The sequence below is a fragment of the Petaurus breviceps genome, unplaced genomic scaffold (genome assembly GCF_028583685.1).
Source record: "Petaurus breviceps papuanus isolate PSGF00001 unplaced genomic scaffold, PetGlider_PUasm1.0 447, whole genome shotgun sequence".
NCBI classification, from domain to species: domain Eukaryota; kingdom Metazoa; phylum Chordata; class Mammalia; order Diprotodontia; family Petauridae; genus Petaurus; species Petaurus breviceps.
Genome location: NW_027186339.1, coordinates 290351 through 314656, shown reverse-complemented (window position 1 = coordinate 314656; position 24306 = coordinate 290351). Strand labels below are relative to the sequence as shown.

The 24306-nt window shown below is 37.8% G+C and overlaps 1 protein-coding gene across 1 annotated transcript in view; it reads right to left on the bottom strand.

Moving 5' to 3' along the window:
- Nucleotides 1-2149: 2149 nt before the first annotated feature.
- The window catches only part of LOC138171569 (vomeronasal type-2 receptor 26-like), a 38625-nt gene continuing 16468 nt past the window's right edge, over nucleotides 2150-24306 (bottom strand). The window contains 5 exon segments of the mRNA XM_069101099.1: nucleotides 2150-2278; nucleotides 2281-3086; nucleotides 6574-6697; nucleotides 7670-7891; nucleotides 20677-21480. Coding sequence (XP_068957200.1) covers nucleotides 2150-2278; nucleotides 2281-3086; nucleotides 6574-6697; nucleotides 7670-7891; nucleotides 20677-21480 — 2085 coding nt within the window.

Below are 24306 nucleotides of genomic sequence, written 5' to 3'. Positions count from 1 at the left end.
GAACTGAGTGGTTAGTGTTTCAGGGGAAAACATTATGTATGTCAAAGTCCCTTAGTATGAAGATAGGGGTTGGAGAGGAGACAAAACCTGTAAGTCAAGCATCAAACTTAATGACAGTCCCTAGGAGGAGTTTAAGGAGGATCTTGAGGAACTGAAGTGAGGATTAAGGGTGGGAAATAGCTGAAAGCTGCCTGGAGATGAGGGATATTGGAGGGCTAGGCTAGTTTAAAGGTAACAGATTTGGGTATAGATTTTTTTTTTTATCAGACCAATGGTGAGAAGTAACTGGACAATGGAGGGCTAGGCTAGGTTAAAAGTAACAGAGATCTGGACATAGTGATAATGAAAGGCTTATGACCTCAGGCAAATACCTCATCAAGTAGGGAGATTCCAGCGGTTTACCAGAGTCTAAACTCCATCATTTGAGGAAGGAAGGGCAATGAGGGAGACAGGGAAATGTGGGTGAGGGGAGTGCAGTGATTTTTGGACAAAAGCTACTATGATACAAGGGGATTCCCAAAGCCTAAACCCCATCATTATTTCTATGAGGAAGTGCTAAGGGGATATCATGATATGCATTTGCATCTCCAAACATGAGAGCAGTTTTCATTACCTCCTCCTTTAGTTTTCTCATACAGTCTATTAGCACCTACCAGCGTCTGTCTCCCTTAGGCCACATAGAGTCAGTAGGATATTGCTTATTGTGGCTGCTGACCTTGATGCCAGGTTCTTTCTCATTGAAGGTGTGTGACAACATGGCTGAAAACATCATGCTGAAAAGCACACGAGGAAGCACAAAGCTTTGTTTCATTCCATTGGCAACTGGGAAAATGTGGTCCATTACCCAGAACCCGGGCAAGCATGCCATCATGGAACTGACGTACAATGGTGAAAAATTATCCTGTACAACCAAATTTTGACATAATTTTCCATAAACCCTCACAACTAACAATATCAAAGGCCTTGGTCTGGTCTATGAAAATTATCTTCACAACTCTGTTCTGCTCCTGGAATTTCTCCTGGAGTTGTAGGGCAGTAAACATCATATCTACTGTCCCTCAGTCCTTTCTGAAGCCACACTGGCTCTCAGGTAGATGACCATCTTCCAGGTGAAGGATCAGCCTATTAAGGAGGACTCTGGCAAGAATCTTGCCTGCAATGACTGAGACCCCACCCTGCCCTGTGATAGTCACAAGACAATATATTTCCTTTACTCCTCCAGAGATAAGTAATAGAAACATCCTTGACCTCCTGGGGGATAACTTCCTCTTGCTGTTTAACCTGGAAAATTTCAGTCAGCCTTTGTATGACCAATGGGCCCCTACATGATAAATATCAGCTGGAACATAATTAGCACCCAGTGTTTTGCCACACAAAAGGAGCCTAATGGCATTCAAAACCTCTTCTTCATTGGAACTTCATTTGGGGAGGGATTGACTTCAAACAAAAGTAAATGGTCAGTGACTTCAGCATTTATTGATAATTGTCTGTTGAGAATATGATGGAAGTTCTCAGCCCATCTCTCTAGGATCATGTCCTTCCACTAATCAATGTGGCTCCAGCACCACAAAATAGTTGCAATGCACCATACATCTTTGTTTCATAAAGAGCCTTCAGAGCATCATTAAAGTGCTCTGGATTGTTACTATCAGCACAAAACTGAATTTTATCTGCCTTTGTACTGAACCAAGAATCCTGCATTCATCAGGGACAAAAAATTGGAAATCACAAGGATGCTAACCAAGTGAGGAATGAACAAGGAATTTTAGAAGGATTCAGAGAGTTCCTCGCTTTTCTATCTTGGCACTAGAAGTCTCAGAAGTAATACTTTTGTGCTGTTCAGTATGACTGGGATTGTTAAAATAAAAGAAGATAATGTTATCTAAAATGGTGTATTCGTACTCTAGGAAAGACATCAGTAAATGGCAAGATTTCTGCCAAATGAGACACATGATTAGAATGTTAATGGCATTGTTCACTCCTGACTTGATGGTAAGTTGTGGTTTCCATGTCTTGGGGAGAGCCACAAAATTCATCTAAGGTCAGACAAACAGAAAAAGGTATGTTATGGAATTGTGAGATCCTAGAAAGCAGGCTCCTGCCATATTGATATGCTTATCCTTAAAATTGATTATGCCTCTGGGAGGAGTTAACAGACTGACCCAGAAAGTTTCCTGTCTCTGGAACTTATTATATTCTTTATTCTTCCCTGGGCATTTCTGTCTGGCCTCAGCAGAATCATGTAACACTTGGGGATAAAGATGCAGCTTAGTAACCCAGCACCGGGGAGGCCAGGATGGAGAAGATTTCCACAGTAACCATGGCCTTGCCCTTGGTGCTCTGGTATGTGGGGAGGAAGGAGACCCAGACACTGCAGAACACCAACATACTGAATGTGATGAACTTGGCTTCATTGAAGGTGTCAGGGAGGCTCCTGGCCAGGAAAGCTACTGTAAAGCTGCACAGTGATAGGAATCCCATGTAGCCCAGGACAGAGTAGAAGGCAAAGTCAGAGCCTTCATTGCATTTAATGATGATGTGGCCAGGTTCAGAGTGTGGGTCCATGTCAGGAAAGGGGGGAGAGGTTCCCAACCAGATGCCACAGAGAACCACTTGAATCCCAGAACAGATAATGACGACAGAGTTAGACACTCTGGATTGTACCCACTTCCTGCTCCTGCTCGCTGGTGTTGTAACCCTGAAGGCCAGGACCACCATGATGGTTTTGGCCAAAATGGAGGACACGGCTACAGTAAACACAATCCCAAATGTTGTTTGTCTGAGAAGGCAGGTGACTGCAGTAGGATGACCAATGAAGAGTAAAGAACAGAGGAAACAGAAGTTGAGGGAGATGAGGAGAGTGTAGCTGAGAGCCCGGTTGTAGGCTTTCACTATGGGGGTGTCTCGAAACTTCACAAACACACAGAGAATTAGAGATGTCATTAGAGAGAAAGAAAGAGCCACACAGATCAGAGTCATCCCCAAAGGTTCTGAACCATCCAGGAAAGTCATAGTCTTGGGGAGGCATTGGTTTCTTTCCTTATTGGAATACTCATCTTCTGGGCACTTCATACAATGCTTTATATCTGAAAGCGACAAACAAGTTCTTAGGATTTAAATTCAATGTATTATACCCATCCCCATCTGCATAAAATAGGTAAAATTGCTCAAGGCACTATTTCTTGCTTCACAAGGCATAATAGCTCCTTCTGTGTTGGGAGATGGTCATTGAAAAGTAACAGAGCCCAATTCAGGTTCATTCTATCTATACTTATTATTTTTATATTTTGATTTTATTTTTTTGTATTCAGATTTTCTAATTGAATACAAACTTTCCCTATGGGTCTTTTGTTATACTACAGTGACATAGAAACTGTAGCCTTTTAATTTCATTCTCTTAATCCTTTCTAAATCCAATAACTCTAGTTTGAGATTATATGATAAATTTGCGAGATAATAAGCCATACACTGACAGTTAACCATCTACTGTGGACCAGGTAGTTTAGTTGCAACCTCAAAGACTTAAGCAGTACCTGACCTTTGGGGCTTTACATTCTAATGGGATATAGATAATGGCACAACATAATGGGCTTTATGGTGATGTCTAGCAGATTTGTACATTGCCATATGTCATGTGTTAGTTGGAGTAAAGCAGTCAAGTTATCCAGCTTTACTAGATTAAATGATGGATTATTCCCTGATTCCTGCATCTGGTAACCTATCTCAATAATCACTTGGTATGAGTGATGCATGGAAATATCACTAGACAAAAAAGAAAATGAATTGGGATGGTTAAGGGGATTATCCTTATTTTCAGGAACGTGTACAATTCCAGGGAGATAGGTGGGATCAGAAAGACCAGCTTTTCGGTAGTGGACGGAGGAGAGACTCTTCTAGATATGCCTCTTCGGTGGCATGGGTTAGTAGGAGAAGAGTAGAGTGGGAAACTTTAGGCTTGGTGGAAGACATTCTCCCGCATTGACTGCCTGAGAATCTCTTGTTCCCTGAAGCATTAGCAGGCCTTGGAGTTTTTCTCTGTCATGCTTGTATCACCTGCATAATGGTTACCCACATGGTATGAATTTAAAGCAAAGAACTGACCTGATGCAGTGAGGAAAGGAGATTCAAGGCTCTCCAAAGGGCCTAAAAGGAAAAAAAAACTACATCATGCCTAAGGAGACATATTTAAGACTAGCTAAAATATTTGCTGTAGCTTTGAATTACTTTTCGTTATTTCACTAATTCTTAAAGTTTGAGCACTTTTCCTCTTGTACTGTCTAAATTACTCATGGGGCCTCACTTGGTCAGTGAGAAGAAATTCCACCAAGGAACCCTCTTACAGTTGAGGAAAGACAGTTTAGGACTGGATATGTAATTTGGGTATGACCGGACAGATTTGGTGCTTAAAAAGACAAATAGACCTTGATCCCTGAAGTCCAGAATAGTGAATTTGAAAACCATAAGTTAACATTGTTAATGAAGTCCTCTGCTGTTATTAATTTTCCTAAACATTCCCCAATGTCATTTTAATTTGGTCTTGGCCACCAGGAAGTTTGACAGGCACAACGTGGCCCACGGGCCTTGGGTATGACATCTCTGCTGTATAACAAACCTTTTTCTAAGAAATAAATCTGCTACAGATATTTTTTCCTATTCATCACACTTTCCTTAATGTTCTATATAGAAGGCTTTCACTTCAGTCATGAATGCTCTTTTTTCACATTTTCTCTTAGATCCACTAGCCTCTTTCAAGACAGGGATTAATTCCTATGTTCTGGGAAACCTTCTGTAGTTCAGTCAGTCTCTTTTAACTTTTTCTTTGAGAATATCTTCATCTGTTCTACATATATTTTCTAATTACTAGTTATTTTAACATTGGCTTTCATGTATAACATGACTTCCTCAAATACAGACACCATTACTGCCTTTCTTTATATCTTCAGGAAATAGTTGAGTGCCTAGAACATAGTGACCCCCGAATGAATGCTATCTCATAGATTGGCATGTCAAGAGAGTATCTTTCAAAGAATCCCCAACTTCTTTTCATTCACTTTCATATCCTGAAAAACATCTCATTCAAGGCCCAACATCACCTCTATAATGAAGGAACAGAAAATTGCTATTGTTGCACCAAGAAATGATTGCATCCTGCCCTCTGTGATGACCCTTGTTTCATTTTGTCCCATGAGAGCAGCATTTTCTCATGTCCCTGAGTACTAGCATCAAAGTAGAGGTTATGCCTTCCTTGTGGTTGCCTTAAAATGGAGAAAAGAAGTTTTGGGGATCAGTTTGGGGGTACAGTTGGTACAGAGTCACACAAGTGTCTGGAATGAAGATTCGAGTTCACATCTGGTCTCAAATACTTATTGCTTGTGTAATCCTGGGCAAGTCACTTAATCTGAATTGCCTCAAGAAAAAGAAAATAAAATTGCAATTGTTTTTAGCATTCCATGGCCTGATGGCCTCCTCTGTGGAAAAATCTAAGTGAAGAAAAACAAATGCAATAGATGGGAAGAATAATGCAAGAGGTGGAAGCCACATGAAAGGAGCTAACAGCTTGGTCAGTCCATCTAGCCCCAAGAAGCATATTAGATCTCAATGCCAAACATGGAATTTAAACCCAGAGAATGATAGAGAATTATGAAATTTCCTTACTTCAAACTTCTGAAGTACTTTGGAAAAAATCCCCATTTATCTATCAATTGTCCCCAGGTGGTTTATTCCCCTCCCACTGTGGAAGATCCTTTCTACTCACAAATTCTCTGATTTTGTATTCCTGTAGCCATCTTAGGAGGCATAGTGCTCTGAAGTCATTTATGCCCAGAATCAAAGAAAGATTCCTTTCCCTTATTGTTTACATGGTTTTGAGTCTTAAATTTTTTTTTACCATTGGAGTGTGAGTTTTTCACAGTCTCTAAATATAGGGGCTGTGTAATCAATGACCCAAGTAACCAGCCCACATTGACTCTGAAAAGCAAAGCAAGGTCTCCTGTGACAAAGGTCTTAGAGGGAATGCAGAGGCTCTTAGATTTCATGATAGACTTTCCTTTCTAGATGAGTTATCAAATTATAACTTTTAAATATGGGAAGCAGTAGAGATGACAGTTCATTTAGCATATATCATGGGCACCCATTCCCTCTGGGAATAATTCTCCCAAACTTACACAAGTCCAAAGTTTCTAATGATTTTTATATCCAAGATGCACATAAACTCAGCTTCACCTTATCACAAATATTTTGCAGAATATATACTCCCCCACACTCTAGCTAATTCTATCCCATTGCATGTGAAACCCTAAAAAGAATGTATAAGTAAGTTCTACAAAGAGATGGGGCAAGATACTTTTTTCTTATTTTGTAGGTTTCATCATGAATAGAACAGTAAAGTTGAGCACCATGTTTTAGCTGTGTATCATTAATTCAAGCCAATTTCCTTGCCCAAAACTATTTGCAGGCTCTCAGCCCTTGAATATTCAGTGGCCCAGGCACCTGAAATTGTTTGTGACACTGGAGCAAAGCACCAGTTTATCCTGTCAAGTGGGTATAGGAGGAAAACTACCTGCAGATACTCACTAATCTGATTGGAGATCTCCCCTTCCTGGCACAGAGAACAGTTGAAACAGCAGATGGGCTCTCCCTCCAGAGGGGTTTGCCAGAATCCAGGGCCACAGCTCTCACTGCATGTGGCACAGGGAACCTAGTGAGAGGAGAGTAAAGTGCATGAAGGCTCTGGAAATAAACAAGAAAGAGGATGGTGTATCAATATCAGAGTGAATGATCTCGACTTAGGGCAAAGAGAGTTTACTCTGTAAGAGAAATACGAGAATTATCCATCTATCAGTGGAATATGAATTAAAAGGAGCAGTGGGTGCAAAACAGAGACCTGGATGCCAGTCACATGTCTGCCCCTAGCTGTTAAAAACTAGCTGAACCTTCATGGACATTAGTCATTTGGAAGCAGAGGAATCTGACCACATGCTATCTTACAGTTCCTATTTGTATAGCATTTTGTAATTCTCAATATCAGCTATGGCTTTTTAATAGTTAATTCAAATTACTGAAGGAATGGAAGCGACTCATGTAAAATAGACTAAATCTGTCAGCATGCAGCACGAGTGACATAGATACCTCTAAGACATGACTGATTCAAATGTTGATAATTTAAAAGATAAATTCCACATCCTATAGAAAAACAATTTGTTAGGTTCAGAAATCCAATGAGTTTCATAAATTCAAAGTCAAACTCATTGCTCAGCTCCTTATGGATAGTCTTTGGATCATTAAATATAACTTTACTTGCACTTAATTAAAATGAATGATTGGGTGTCATCATTGCCAAAAATGCTATATATTTGACAAAAAAACACTGGTCATAGGATTAGAGGACATTGTGCCAATCACTACCTTTTTATCTCAGTTTCTTATTTATGTGAAATGACATGTCTGAGAAAGATGAGCTTTAAAGTCCATTCCACTTGTTCCCAAGTTTAAAATCATCTGGTGGATGGCTAATTTGACTTTATTTTTACCCAGACATTTCCTACAAAAGGAAAAGAAATCAGTGGGCATGAGGGTTATTTATCCCTAAAAAGATTGTGTAATGAGCCCAGTAGGGCAAAATACCTTTTCATGGTTAGATAATAAGGTTGATATTACAATTGTTTCTGACCTCGGTATGTGACCAGCCCCACACTATGGCCTCCTCATCAATGGTAAAATCTTCACCAGGCTGAGCCTTGGGGTTGAATTGTCCAACTTTCACCAGAGCTTCTTCATCAGAGGTTACATAGTTGAGGATTGTATACTGAGCCTCTGGGTTTCTGTTCTCATCCATAAACACCTGATCACCTGCGCTGTTGGTGAACTAGAACCTCTTTAGAAATGAGTGGAGCTATAAGAGAAGATACATCTCCATCATTTCCTGGTGCCTGAGGGCAGAACTCTCCCAGAATGAAGGCAGGGGAGTTTTTCAGGAAGTCAGAGAGATTTAATATATGTTACACATTATGTGAAGAAACGGACATACAAAGAAATGTAAAATCAGTTTCTGTTCTCAAGGGCCTTGAATTCCAATTGAAGAGAGAAGATGTACATAGATGAAAACAGGTGTAGTCTCTGTAAGCTTTGTCCAAACTCCTTTACTTACATGTGTGTCAAGTTCCTGAAGAAGGCTAGATCTTCCTCTTAAGCCTTCATGCAGCCTGTGGAAGAGCTGTTGGTTTCTCTCCATTGCTGTTAGTCTAAGTCCTGCCCAAAGTCCTGTGCCCTCCCCAAAGGTAAGTCGCAGTAATTAACGTCCCCTTTCACTTAACTTGTTAACATTAGTTAACTTTTAAGAGTTCTGGTAGGAGTAGCTGGTATAAAGCATTACCCCCCCTGAAATAGATGTGGGGTTAAATTTTCCCATTTATCGCTTCAATCACTAGGAAGAGTGAATTCATTTATTAAAGCATTTGCTTCCTATTCCCACTGGCCCTATTCTATCCTGCTGCCTGGGAAACCCAACCCCCGCTCCATTTTCCATGTTTTGCTCTGAAAACTGCAATAAAATCATCACTAACATTGCTTCTGGAAAGGTCTAGTCAGTGTATAAGTCACCATATCTTGTTTCCTCAGCCCACCCTGCTCCCATTGGCCTTCTCATGGAACTGCCCCATATTACCAAATTATTTGCCTTCTTTCATTTTAAGCCATGGCTTTAAATCCATCAGACTGCAGACCTCACTTAACTACTATGACATCCTGTTGGATCTTAAGGATAAGAAAAGCACACAAACATGTGTGCTCTTTAGAAAAATTCAGGGGTGGCCAGGTGGCGCAGTGAGTAAGAGCTCCAGCCCCAGTTTTGGGAGAGCTGGGATTGAATCCAGGCTCAGATACTCAGCACCACACCCAGAAACACCTGGCCGTGTAACCTTGAGCAAGTTACTTAACCCCAATTGCTTTAAAAGAAAGGAAGAAAATTTCAATTCCCACACTCAAATGTGACTCTAATTCTGGAATTTCCATCACTGGGATAATATGGGGGAGGGTAAACCTTTTCAGACTATTCGGCTCACTCTCCAAAGTCATTTTTGTCCCTTCACACTAAGGACTCTTTTGTCTCTATCCAAACCAAATTCAGATAAAACATGACAACACTTTATGATGATTTCCTCCAAATTAACAAGGTTAATTCAAATTTTGGAATTCCTTTATTATTTCCTGAATTTCCTGATAAAATCTGATTCCATTGTCATTCTTCTCCACTATGGACAGATAATATTGCTGGAGTTGGAGCAAATATTTCATTCTTCTTTACTTCTGGGATATTTCTTGAGCTGATTTCTTGAGCAGTATTCTTGAGCTGATTTTGTGGCTAATTTAATTTGGGCATTTCTTGGATTGAGAGATTTTCCAATTTGAAACCTTAGTCCATTTTCAGAACATGATGGGAAAGAGTCTCATTGAATTCTGCCCTGCTTGGGACACTTGTGAGTATGGGCCTTTAGTCTGAGGTAGTGTGATGTAGGGGACAGAGTGCTGAGTATCTAATCCAGAAGCTCTGAGTCATTGTCCTGTCTCAGACACAAACTAGCTCTGTCAGCCTGGGCAAGCTTTCCAAACTTTCTCAACCTCAGTTACCTTAGGTAGATCATCAGAGCAATAATGGCACCTGTCATGATTCTCATGTGGATAAAATGAAATAATGCATTGGAAGTGCTTTCTACCCCTTGATGTGCTACATAAATTCTTTTCATTTTAATTTTTGAGTCATAAAATTTAGTAAAAAAAAAAAAGCTAGTTATTATCCAGATAAAGACAACAAGGATTGCAAGGTCTATTTACACCTTGAAATACAAGTGTGGTTTTGATAGAACTGGGGGTGTTTATTCTAAGAAGAGAAGGCTTAGCTGATGAGTGTCTTTTCAAGGATTTGAAGGACTCTCAAGTGGAAGAACAATTCAATTTGCATCTGACTCCAGAGGACACAATTTGGGACTATGAATGGAAGGTAAGGAGAGATTGGATGGGATGACAGGAGCATATCCCTAGCAACTAGTTTCATAAATGAATGGGTCACCTTGAGAGGTGGTGGTGGCTGCCCCAGATCCATTAGAGGCACTAGGGCAATGACAGAAGGTCATTGTGTGGATGTTCTGGCAGAAGAGATTGCTCTTCTCATATTTATAGATTTCAGTTGTGCTTGATGTCTATCCCTTCTTGCCCCTGCTTCAACCACTGACACTATCAATCTGCATCTTCTCCTTGATTTTCTTTTCTTCTCTCTAGGTTTTTATGATGCTTCTTTCTCCTTGTTTTCCTCCTACTTATCTGACCACACTGGAAGAATGGGAGAACATCGACACAGAAAGGAAATTTCTAGGCAAGAGTAGATAGAAGCTTAAAAAGAGGGTATAGATTAGAGGTAGGGAAGGTGTCCTACCATGGAACTGTATCTTTTCTAACACCTTCAATAACTAGCATCTGTGAGTGAGGCACAATGGAATAGGGGCATACATGTGGGTAAGCCCTTTGAGGCAGTGGCAGAAAGAACCTACAGGGCAAAGCCTACAATGATACATTCAAAATTTGACAGGATGAAGAATACAGTAAAAAAGATAATTGTTGGCATCAGCAATCAGAAAATGAGGGTCTAGAGCAGATAGAAAGAGATGAATAACAGGAAATTTTTTTGGAAAAGGGGCATAGAAATGATGTGTATTCTTATATATTTAAGAAAATAATTTTAATATTTTTATGAGACCTTTGATTAACTGTTCATTAGCTTTCCCCCCAATTTTTTACTTTCTTCTGATCTTGACTTTATTTGTTTTATTTAAACAAAATTGTTTTAATTTAATGTAATCAAAATGATCCATTTTTCATCTAACCTTGCTTTTTATCTCTTATTTATTCTTAAATTGTTTGTCTATCAAGAGGTAATATGTTCTAATTTCTTGTAATATCTCTTTAAATTTAGGTTGCATATCAATTTTGACCTTCTCTTGGTAAAAGGATATGACATTGGTCTATGACCAGTGTCTGCCTCAGTGCTTTCCACTTTTCCCAACAATTTTTAACAAATGATGAATTCTTTCCCACAATCTTACATCTTTGAACTTATTAAATACAAGGTTATGTTTATTTAATGCTCTTAATTGTATGTCTTATCTATTCCACTGATCTATCTATTTCTAAGCCACTACCACAGGGTTTTTATAATTTCTGCCTTAAGATATAGTTTAAGTTCTGGTACTGCTAAATCACATTTATTTACATTTTTTTCCATTATAACCTTTGATATTCTAGGCTTTTTCTCTTCCAATTCAATTTTACAATTTTTTTTTCTGATTCAGTAAACATATTATTCTTACTTAATTGTAATGGCATTGAATACATAAATTAGTTTAAACAAAATTGTGGCTTTTATTATATTTACCTGTCTATCCATGAAGAATAATTATTTTTCTAATTAATTAAATCTGATTTTATTTGTATAAAAATGTGTTCTTTTTTTACAATTTTGTTTATGTATTTCTGTGGCTTATTTAGGCAAATGTATACCCTTGTATTTTATAGTGTCTAGAGCTATTTTTAATGAGGTATCTTTTACTATCTCTTCATGCAGAGTTTTGTTTGTTATATATAGGAAAACTGATAATTTGTGTCAATTTACTCTATGTCCTACTAATTTACTAAAAGTATTGTTTTAACTAGCTTTTTAATTGTCTTTTAAATTTTCCAACTATAACAGCATATTGTCTGCAAAAGAGATAGTTTTATTACACTGTTCCCTTTTTTGATTTCTTCTATTTCTTTTATTTCTCTTAAAAAAGATTTTTAAATTAAGTGGACTAGCTAAAGGGGAGGGAACTAGGAATTGGAAATTAGATTAATTTTGAATAAGAAGAAATAAAAGGGGAAAAATACAACCACACTAAAGCAGAAAAGAAAAAAAAATCATTAATAAAGAAAATCCTAAAGGAGAAGTGGCAACAAATGAGAAGAGTGCACTAGGGTTAAGAGGAAGAGTGATGTGGGAAACAGAGTAGTCTAAATGAAGATTAAAAGAAAGTAACTGGGCTCATATTCCTTAAGAGTCTAGTCAATGCTCAATAATTTGAGAGTCTGACCAATAAGGTGTATCTTTAATAAACATTGTTTTTTCCTTGGCTGAAAGAAGGATTGGGTTGAATTCATTCAGGCAGGACCTACATGCTGTTATTTTGGGGTCCCAGCACCTCTAAACCTCAACAAAAGAGGTGACTCAGGAAAAATCACAAAGTCAGTGAGTATCAGAAGCAGAATTGGAATTCAAATTCCTTCCACCTTCTTATCCATTGTTCTTGATGCTAAGATGGCATTTGGTTCCTTTCCCATAGTTTGACTGCTTCATTGATTGCTTGTGCTGCTGCAGGCAAAGCCAAGGCAATGGAGCAGCACAACATGTCCCACTTATCAGTCTACCAAAAGATTACTTCATTGGTCCCAGCCTGCAAAAGATGGCAATTGCAAAGTATGAGCCCACAAGGCTGGGGAGTTTTCTGGAAACTCAACAGTAATTGGTCTATTCATGCTGAGTTATTGTCTAACCTGATTTCATTCACCCCACGTGAGCTTACCTCCTGCTAAAGCATGACCACATTTCCTGGTAATCTCAGATGACTTTTCTTGTGAGAGTCTTGGGGAAGAAAATGGGAAAAGGTCATTGTATATGTGATTGTAGGCTAGACACAATGACCATTCTTGTTTTCTTCCTAAAGACATAGTAAAGATTACCATAAAGATTATGATGTTGAAAAAGGATTTTGGGGGCGGCCAGGTAGCACAGCGAGTAAGAGCACCGGCTCCAGTGTTGAGAAGACCTGGAGATCGAATCCCAGGCTCAGACACTTAGTACCCATCCAGAAACACCTGGCCGTGTAACCTTGAGCAAGTTACTTAACCCCAATTGCTTAGGGGCGGCCAGGTGGCTCAGCGAGTAAGAGCACCGGCTCCAGTGTCGGGATGACCTGGATCCAATCCGGGCTCAGATACTCAGCAGCACACCCAGAAATAATAACTGGCCATGTAACCTTGAGCAAGTTACTTAACCCCAATTGCTTAAAAAAAGGATTTTGAAAATCAAGTAAAAGAAGCAGAGGAAAAACTGGGAAGAGAAATGAGAGTGATGCAAGAAAACCATGAAAAAATGAGTCAGCAGTATATTATTTCATTATCTCTGGTAAATTTAGTTTCCCTGATTATTTCCTTCTAATTAGATCTGTTCCTGCATTTACTTTGACACTATGCCTTTATTTTTATTTCAGATAAAGCATAATAGCTTTTGTTCTGATATCTTGTTTTAAAGCTGTATGTGTCTTGCAGTTTCAAATGTGTCTCTAGTAGGAAAAAATACACAACATATTGTTGAATTCTTCCATCTAATCAAATCTGCTGTTTTTGTTTTGTGGGTGAGGTCATCCCATTCACATACACTATTAGGATTACTATGTATTTTCCTCCATTCTATTTTATTTCATTTACACTTTCCTCTTTTTAGTCTGTCCCTTCTCAAAGGTCTATTTTCTTTTGCTTTACTGCCTCCATTAAACCTCCTTTCACTGTTCCTTTCTCCTCTCCCCCCATTTATCTTCCCCCTTTTTCCTCTTATTGCCCTCTTTGGTAAGATAGATATAGACACATGTGTGCATATATGTATACATACACATATATACATACATATATTCTTCCCTCTTTGAATTAATTCTGATGAGAGTGAGGTTTAAGTATTACCCACCCACATTTACCTTTACGCTATAAAAAGGCTTCCTTGCATCTCTCTTTTATGTGTGTATCTTTCCCTTGCCCCTTCTATCAATGCATGCTTCTTTTTTTACTGTTTTTTTTTTGGAGGGCAATTGGGTTAAGTAATTTTCCCAAGGCCACGCGGCTAGTTGTGTGTGTGTGTGTGTGTGTGTGTGTGTTAAGTGTCTGAGGCCGAATCTGAATTCAGGTCCTTCTGACTCCAGGGCTGGTGCTCTACTCGCTGTGCCACCTAGTCACCCCTAATGCATACTTCTTATCCCTTAACTTTTTTTGACATGATCACAACATAATTAACTCACACACATGTTGCTTTTGTTTTTTATCTATGTAGACCCCTTCTAACTTCTCCAGAAATGATACAGTGATTAGGAGTTACATATGCAATCCTCCCTTACAGGAATGTAAGAAATTTAACATTCTTGAGTTCTTTTTGATTGTTCTTTCATTTTTATGTTTCTCTTAAATCTCATGTTTGAATTTCAAATTTTCTATTTAGTTCTAGTCTTTTATCATAAATACTTGAAAGTCCTCTAATTCATTAAATATCCATTCCCTCTTGATAGAATATACTCAGTTTTGCTGCATAGGTTATTCTTGGTTGTAATCCTAGCTCACCTTCCCGAAAGTCATGTTACTAGCCTTCTCCATGTATAATGTGGAAACTCCTGTGAACTTGACTGTTTTCCCCATGACATTTAAACTATCTCTTTCCAACTGTTTGCAGTACTTTTTTTTCCTATGAAATAGGAGCTCTATTATTTTGCTATAACATTCCTAGGAAGTTTCATTTTGGGATTTCTTTAGAATGTGATCAGTGGATTTTTTTCAATTTCTCTTTTACCTTCTGAATCATAGATACTCAATCACTATTATTTTACAATTTCTTCGAAAACAATTTCAATATTCTTTTATTTATCATGGCTTTAAATCAGTCCAATAATTCTAAAATTGTCTCTCTTCAATCAATTGTTAGGTCAGTGCTTTTTCCAATGAGATATTTTGTATTTGCTTCTATTTTTTAATCATCAACCCTTGTTTTGTTGTTTCTTGATGTCTGAAGGAATTATTTGCTTTTTCTTATTATAAAGAAATTATTTTGCTTAGTGAATTTGTGTATCTTTTTTTTTTTAAACATCAACCCATTTCTGCTTGTTTAAGGGGGAGGGAAGGAGGATGAAGCAATCAGGGTTAAATGATTTACCAAGGCCACACAGCTAGTTAGTGTAAAGTGTCTGAAGCCAAATTTAAACTCAAGTCCCCTGACTCCAGGGCTAGTGTTCTATCTACTGCACCTCTTAGCTGCCCCTCAAATCTGTTTTTTAAGGTGTTATTTTCTTCAGGATTTTTTGTGCCTCTTTTATTAAGCTAATAATTTCCTTTTCTTAATTATCTTGAATCACTTACCTTTCCTCCCCTACTCATTTCATTTGTCAACTCATGCAAGAATTCTGGTTGGTTTAGGGTTCAATTAGCATTTTTCTTTGAGACTTTGCTTGTAGGTGCTTTCCAGTTCTTATCTTCTGGATTTGTCTTAGTCTTCCTTGCCACTATAGTATTTTTAATATTAATTTTCTGTTATTTATTTATTTTTCCACCCTATTTTTTTTTCTTACTTTCAACTCTTATGTAAAAGTTGGACTTTTCTTATCTTGGAATGTGGATTCAACATACCAAGCTTCAGATTTTGTTCATATTACTGTTTCTAGAGCTAGTTCTGAGGGTTTGAAATTTTCAGTGCTTTCCAGGAGCTGTGATCCAGGAAGAAGTGTGTTTGTTTCTCTCCTGGTCTGTATATAACCAGGAATACCTTCTCTTCTTATGCTCCCATGAGCATTAGAACTCCTTTCAGCCCTGGGTCTGTGACCATGACTCCTGCTCTCCTTCAACTACAAGTGTTAGCTCACTCTCTTCTCTGCCTTGGAACTTTGAACAAGACCCATTCTCCCTTTCTGTCAACCAGAAGTATGTCTCTCTTCTCTGGAACTGTGACCCAGAACTGCATATATGAAATAGAGTTGTAAATCAATGCAAGATGCACCCACTGCTAGCAAAACATCACTTGTAATTAGTTTCTTTTTGAAAAATGTATTTATTTATTTTAAGTTTTTCACATTCATTTCCACCCGATTTTGACTTCCAATTTTTTCCCCATCTCTCCCCTACCCCCACCCCAAGATTGCAAACATGCTGAATACCCCTACCCCCAGTCTTTCCTCTCTTATATCCCCACATTCTCCTCCTTACCCTTCTCCCCTTTATTTGTTGTAGAGCAGTATGGATTTCTATACTATATTGCCTGTATAACTTATTTTCCAGTTACATCTTAAAACAATTTTTAACATCTGTTTTCAAAACTTTGAGTTCCAGATTACCTTCCTTCTTCCCTCCTCACCCACCCCCCACTAAAAAGACAAGCAATTCAATATAGGTTATAGATGTGTAGTTAGGCAAAACATTTCCACAGTATTCATATTATAAAAGACTAACTCTATCTCCCTCCATCCTATCCTGCCCACCATTTATTCTATTTCCTCCATTGACCTTATCCTTTTTCAAAAGTGTTTGCTTCTGACTACCCTCTCCCCCAATCTGTCCTCCCTTCTATTACCCCCCTTTTTATCCTATCTCCCCCCCCCACTTTCCAGTAAGGTAAGATACCATTTCAGTCTGTATGTTATTCCCACATTAAGCCAAGTCTAATGACAGTAAGATTAACTCATTCCCTTTGATATCCCTGCTCTTCCTCTCCACTGTAACAGTTTTCTCATGCCTCTTTTATGTGAGAAACTATCCCCTATTCTATCTCTCCCTTTCTCCTTCTCCCACTATATTCTTCTCTCAGCTTTTAATTTTATTTTTGACCTATCATCCATTCATATTCAACTCATCCTTTGCCTTCTTCTAGGTCTACATATACCCACATATATGCACACACACACACACACACATATATATATATATATACACACATACACCCACCTATACATACATATACATGCATACATACCTACCTACATATGTGTGTATTCCCTTTAACTATCATCATACTGAGAAAAGTCTCATGAGTTACAAATATCATCATTCCATGTAAGAATGTAAGCAGTTCAACTTTAATAAGTTTCTTATGATTTCTCTTTCCTGTTTACCTTTGCATAATTCTCTTCCTTCTTGTATTTGAATGTCAAATTTTCTGTTCAGCTCTGGTTTTTTCCATCAAGAATGCTTGAAAGTCTTCTATTTCTCTGACTGTTTAGATTGTCTCCTGAAGTATTATACTCAGTTTTGCTGGGTAGATGATTTTTTTTAGCAATTGGGGTTAAGTAACTTGCTCAAGGTTACACAGCCAGTTATTTCTGGGTGTGGTGCTAAGTATCAGAGCCTGGATTCAATCCCCAGGTCATCCCAACACTGGGTCCAGTGCTCTTACTCGCTGTGCTACCTGGCTGCCCCTGTGATTCTTGGTTTTAATTCTGGCTCCTTTGACATCCAGAATATCAAATTCCATGCCCTTTGGTACCTTAATGTAGAAGTTGCTAGGTTTCTGTAATCTTGATTGTTTCCATGATGCTCAAATTGTTTCTTCCTGATTGCTTGTAATATTTTCTCTTTGACCTGGGAACTCTGGATTTGGCTACAATATTCCTAGTAGTTTTCTTTTTGGAATCCTTTTCAAGAGGAGATAGGTGAATTCTTTCAATTTCTATTTTACTCTATGGTTCTAGAATATAAGGGCAATTTCCTTGATAATTTCTTTAAAAAATTGCGTTGATCATCTCTTTCAGGTATTCCAATAATTTTAAAATTATCTTTGCTGGATCTATTTTCCAGGTCAGTGCCTTTTCCAATGAGATATTTCCATTGCCTTCTATTTCTTTTTGTTCTTTTGGATCTGTTTTATAATATCTTTATTTCTCATTAAATTAATGCTTCCATTTGCTCTAGTCTAATTTTGAAGAAATAATTTTCTTCTGTGAGCTTTTAAAATCCTTTTTCCATCTGGCCAATTTAGCTTTTAAAGGAATTCTTCTCCTCATTGGCTTTTGGGACCTCTTTTGCCAATTGAGTTAGTATCTTTTTAAGATGTTATTTTCTTGAGTATTTTGGGGGGTCTCCTTTAGAAGGCTGTTGATATGTTTTCCATGATTTTCTTGCATCATTCTCATTTCTCTTTTCAATTTTTCCTGTACTGCTCTTAATTTTCAAAATCCTTCTTGAGCTCCTCCATGGCCTGTGATCAATTCGTATTTTTCTCGGAGGCTTTTGTTAAAAGAGTTTTGACTTGTTGTATCTTCTGGTTATGTTTTGCTCCTCTTATCACCAAAGAACAATGCTATGGTCTGATTTCTCTTCCTCTGATGGCTTATCTTGCCAGCTAATTACTTGATTTTTGAATTCTTTGCCATGGTAGAACTCTGCTTTTCAGAGTTGAGAGTGCTGTGTCCCAAATTTCTGGGGTTTTGTGTAGCTGTTGTCTGAGATTTTTCTAGGCACTTGCCTCAGAACTGTGAGGAGGACCACCCCTCTACACCCTCAACAAACTCTGTTATACCTCATCATACCCACTTCAGGACTGCCACTCAAGACTGTGACCCACATCCAAGAAGGACAAAGTAAGAAAATCCTGCCTAAGCACCAGCAAAAAGATTCTTCCAATTGCCCTCTGATCAGTCACTTGGTCCACCATTATCTATGGACCTGGAGCTCTGGAAGCAGTTGCCACCACAGTGGCTGCATCAGCCACCATCTCTGCCACTCCAGTGAAAGAGGGCAAAAATCCTTTTCTCTCACCATGCCTAACAATGTTATCCCACTGACCATTTTTCTTTCTCTTTGGTGTTTATGGGTTGAGAAATCTGGAAACTGCCACACCTGCCAGTTATCCAATGCCCTGAGGCCTGCTCTGGCTGGTCTGTTCTTCCACTCTGTGCTGGCACAGCCCATGTGGGACTGTTTCACTCCCAGCCTGGTGCAATAGACACATCTTATCAGCCTGCCAGGCTTTGTTCATCCAGAGATTTGCTTCAGTCTGTCATTTTTAGGGTTGTGTAGCACTGAAATTTGTTTACAGGCATTTCTTATAAATATTGGAAATGGTTGGTGTTGGAGCTCAAATAAGTTCCTGCTTTTACTCCACCATCTTTGCTTAGCACCACTAATTTGTTTCTTACTGGGCTTCAAACTTCATAAACAGATGTTTTGCTGCTACCAGTATTGTGCCACTTCCAAGACCCACCACTGGTACTGCTGCTGCTGCTGCTGCTGCTGCTGTATGCTCTGGGAAAAAGCACACCACAGTGTCACAGACCTCTTTTGCTGATCATCAGAATTTGACTTGGACTGGAAAAATGTCTGACTCTGACATTGTGTTGGTTCCTCTGTTGCAAAATTTGAAATAAGGTATTATATTAAAGTTTTTTGAAGGGGAGTATTGGGGAAGTTTTTCTGAGTTGCTACTTGTATTCCAGCATCTTGGATCCACCTACCAACCAACTAGATTTTTTCAAATTAAAAAAACATAAGTTACCAGTCTCAAAAATTGAAAAGGGCAATTTAATCATCAAATGAGAAAAAAATGAAGCAATTATTCAAACACAATTTTAAGGTATTTGCAAAAACATTAGCAATCTAAATGAATCAGATAAACATTTTTAAAATTATATTTTTTTTACAAAATGAGAGGAGAAATATAATATTTCAATTATTATCTCAGAAAAAAGTATCTGAACAAGTCATGGATGATGTCCCTGAGAGAGAAACCATAGGACCAGATGGATTTACAAATTAAAACCAAAAATTGAAGGACCAGTTAATTCCAAGATTCCACAAATTGTTTGGAAAAACAGGTTTATAAGGTTAAAAATAGCTTAAAATTGTCCATATGACACACGTTTGTTTTGATTCCTAAAGAAAGAACAAAAACAGAAAAATGTAGACCTATGCATTAATGGATATTAATTATTTCTTTAATAAAGTTCTAGTAAGATCATTGTCCTTTGTGCTCAAAGAAAACTGACATGACATCATTATGTCTGGATGTGACTGATAAGACCAATACGAGTCTGACAATTTCTACCACACATCAATAACAAACAGTCAATATGAACATTTGGAGTGGAAATGTCTCTAAATTTTCACATATTCTGTCCTTTTTTTGAGCTACTACGATTGTGCTTTGCTCATAGAGTACAATGTATTCTTTGATACTGGCATACCATGCTGGGCAGACCTAAGCAGATGTCTCCTATGTCTCACAATCTGTACCAAAATTCTTCAGAGAGACTTTCTAATCCTATAACATCATATTAAATTTGTTCCTGTGACTGTAAACACCAGCATCAAGTATAAAGTCCTCTGCTTTTACTCAAAAGTTCTCTATAACTTTTCCACTACTTTTCCAAATCTATTCTGGGATCCAGTGACACTGGTCAGAAAAAAAGTGCATTGTCTCCCTTACCTTTAAATCAGTGTTACTCTCCCTTGTGCCTGGAATGGTCTTGCTCCTTATCTGTGCTTCTTGGATTTTCTGGATTCTTTCAAGTCGAAGCTAAAACCCCACCTTTGGAGGGGGAACTTTATAATCATCCTGAATTACCATGCTTTAGATTGTATCAAATTCATGCTTTATAAATATTGTTTGTGCACAGTTGTTTGCATGTTATATCCCCAATTAAACTAAGGGACTTGAGATCAGAAAATGTTTACCTTTCTTTGTATCTGAAGCACTTAACACAGTAGTTGACACATATTAGGCATTTGATAAATATTTGTTGGATGAATGAATCCCAGATAATTTTTTTTTTGCGTGTGAGGAGTCCATCCTGTGCATTCCCTGGTCCAGCTCCATTGACTAACAATAGAAAACACACAATTTTTAAGCAATATTACCTGCCATGGATGAGGCACCCAGATTTCTTCCTCTGCCATGGATTCTCTTCCTAATTTTATCAGGATTATTTCATGCAGTGTCCAAGCAACAGCATAGACAGCATTGTAAATGGTGTAACTCAAGTCAGACATGGTCATGTCAAAGTAAAGTAAAGGCAAAGTCTCCAAAGAGGCATTTAGTGAGCACTTTTCTTGATCCCCTTCTTCAGGTTTATCTGTACATCTGAATGTTGAATGCCAGAATTCTTTCAGGACAATGTCCTCTGGGTATTTAGCAGGCTTCACTGTCCTGAGAAAATCCTTAAAACCAGGAACATCACTTGTTAGGTGTGAAAATGTAAGTGCACCATGAAAATTATAACCATCTATATATTTGGGTCTCATGGTAATGTCCCAGTCAGAAGTGGTGACCCACACCTTGTAAATGGAAAACAAAGGAAATTGTGAATATCTCAAGATCATTAATGAATCTGTTTCACCATGAATGAAAATCACCCTGGTTGGTGATGCCATAATCCTGGGCATGAATGTCATGTGGGATTCTGTATGTCTTCTCTCACTGACAGGGATCTTCCCTGTGAAGGACACCCAGACACCATTATTGGCCATCTCCAATGTCAGTTTCTGAAGTAATTCCTCACCTCTCAGATCATCTACTGTCACCAGACCCACCCATGTCCATTTAAAGCGAGTCATCAATCTGACCAGACCTTTATGTAGAGAAGAGTCTCTGGGAGCCATTTGGTAAAGACATGGAAACTGAAGCTTGTCACTGAGGATGGGATCAAATGGCCCATAGATGACCTGGATGTAAAAGAAACATGGGAAAATCTGAGATTTAAGAATATGACCATGATGTAAGTGTGGGGATGAAACCAATCGACTAGATTTTAGATTTCATACTTTATGTAGTTGAGATTATCTCAATTAATCAAAACCTTGGACTAAGCATGAGACATCTTAGAGGTCATTGAATGTAATGAAATAAGGCAGGACTGGCCATCTTTTCGATAGCCTGGGAAATGTGTTCCTGCCTCTATGGATCACCTTTAATTTATCAATGGAGTTGAAAGGACAAAGTAACTCCAAAAATAGTACTAGGCGCTACAGGAATCTCAGAGCAGAAAACTCAGGCTATGGAAAATGTCAAGACAATATTTTCTCTTTCATTTGCTTCCCCTTCAGGTTCCTGTCTATCCAGAGACCTATATATAATGTGATCTGTTGTTACATTATGCAAAGATTCCCAGTAAGCTCAATTTTCTCCAAACACAAAGAGGCCAGGAATAATGGTGTTACTAGAGGTAAATATAAATATAATAGTAGATAACTTACTTTTATATATTGAGATTTTTTGCATCTGCTGATGACGCCTCATTATTGTAAATGGACTCATTATAGCTGTTAACAAAAGTTTCTCCAAAATATGAAAAGGAAGAAACCAGAAATATATTTGAACAGGCAAATTATTTTTATGGAAAAATAAATTAAGCCTAGATAAGTACCCCAATGTCATCCTTTCCTTGTTAGGAGAACGGTTATGGATTCAGAATACACTCTGTTAACAAAGGTATTTTGTTTTCCCCAAGCCTTTGTATTTATTCATTTCTCTGAGTGATCTAAAAGACAACTGTTTGTTGAAAAAAGAAATCTGATCTTTCTATTTCATCTGCTTTATAATGCATGCCTTCTTTCTCTTAACCAAATATACTAAGAATATATTCCTACTTGTTATCTCTGTTCTGCTATGTTAGATTACCAGGCAAAAATTGCATACCTTACTTATAGTGAGTACGATATATGTATGCAAAAATAAAACAAAATTGAATAGCTTGTGTCTTTGTGTTTGTGTTTGCATGTGTGTGTATGTTGAGGAGACAAAGAGGATGATTAATATCAAAGTGAATTTGCAGTGTTTACATGTTGTACTCGGCCAGCTGAGCAACACCATGGATAGAGTGTCAGGCCAAGAATCAGGAAGATCTGGGTTCAAATCCAATTTCAGACCCTTACTAGCTATGTGAACCTAGGAAGTCATTTCACCTTTTCTGCCACAAGGTCTTCATCTGTAAATGGAACTGGAGAAGTAAATGGCAAGCTGCTCTGGTATCTTTAGAAAGCAAACCTCAGAAAGGGTCGTGAATAAAATTAATGAAAAACATGTTCACGGCTAAGTCAAATTGGTATAATAAAAATGATAATTCAGTCTAAATTAATTTACTTATTCATTACCATGACGATGAAAGTACCAAAAACATTTGATAGAGATAGAAAAAATAATAACAAAACTCACCTGGAAGAAGAAAAGGTCCAGAATTTAGAGGGAATTAAAGAAAAATATGTTAGGGAAGGTGGCCTAGTCATACCAGATCTTAAATAGTATCATAAAGCAGTAATCATCAAAATACTTGGTGCTGACTAAGCAATGGAGTGGTAGATCATTGGAATAAGTTAGGTACACACAACAAAGTAGTCAATTGACTACAGTAATCTACTGTTTGATAAACCCCAAAACTCTAGCTTCAGGGATAAGAACTTACTATTTGAGAAAAAACTGCTGGGAAAACTGGAAAACAGTATGGCAAAAAACTGGGCATAGACCAACATCTTATATTGAATACCAAAATAAAGTTTAAAGGGGTAACAATTTAGATATAAAAGCTGACACTATAAGCAATCTGGGAGGGAAAAGAATAGTTTACTTGTAAGATTTATGGAGAATGGAAGAATTTATGATCAAACGAGAGTCAGAGAACTTTACAAAATGTAAAATGGATTATTTTGATTACATAAAATTGAAAAGTTTTTTTCCCATTTTCCCCTAATTTATTTATTTTTAGTTTAGAACATTCAATTCCACAAACTTTTGACTGCCAAATTTTCTCTCCCTTTCTCTTTGCCCCCTCCTTAAGACAGCATGCAATCTGATATAGTCCCGACATATGAATTTACATTAAATGAATTTTCACATTAGTCATGTTGCAAAGAAGAATTATAGCCAAAGGGATGAACCACGAGAAAGAAGAAACAAAACAAAAGAGAAAAAATCGTATGCTTCAATCTGCATTCAGATTGTAATTCTTTCTTTTTTTTTTTTAAGAAATTGGGGTTAAGTAACTTGCTCAAGGTTACACGGCCATTTATTTTTTGTGTGGGTGTCAAGTATCTGAGGCTGGAACTGATCCCAGGTCTCCCAACGACGGGGCTGGTGCTCTAACTCACTGCACTACCTGGCCACCCCTAAATTGTAATTCTTTCTGTAGATGTGGATAGTATTTTTCATCATGAGCCTTTTGGAGTTGCTTTAGAACCTTGCATTGCTGAGAAGAACCAAGTTAATCAATCATCAAATTAATGTACAATGTGGCTGTAACTGTGTATAATGTTCTCCTGGTTCTCTCCTCACTCAGCATCAGTTCATATGTCTTTCCAGGTTTTTCTGAAATCCACCTGTTCATCATTTCTAATGGAACAACAGTATTCCATTACATTCATATACTACAGCTTGTTCAGCCATTCCCCAACTGATGAACATACCCTCAATTTCCAATTATTTGCCCCCACAAAAAGTGTTGCTATAAATACTTTTGTACATGTGGATCCTTTTCGCATTTTTATGATCTCTTTCCT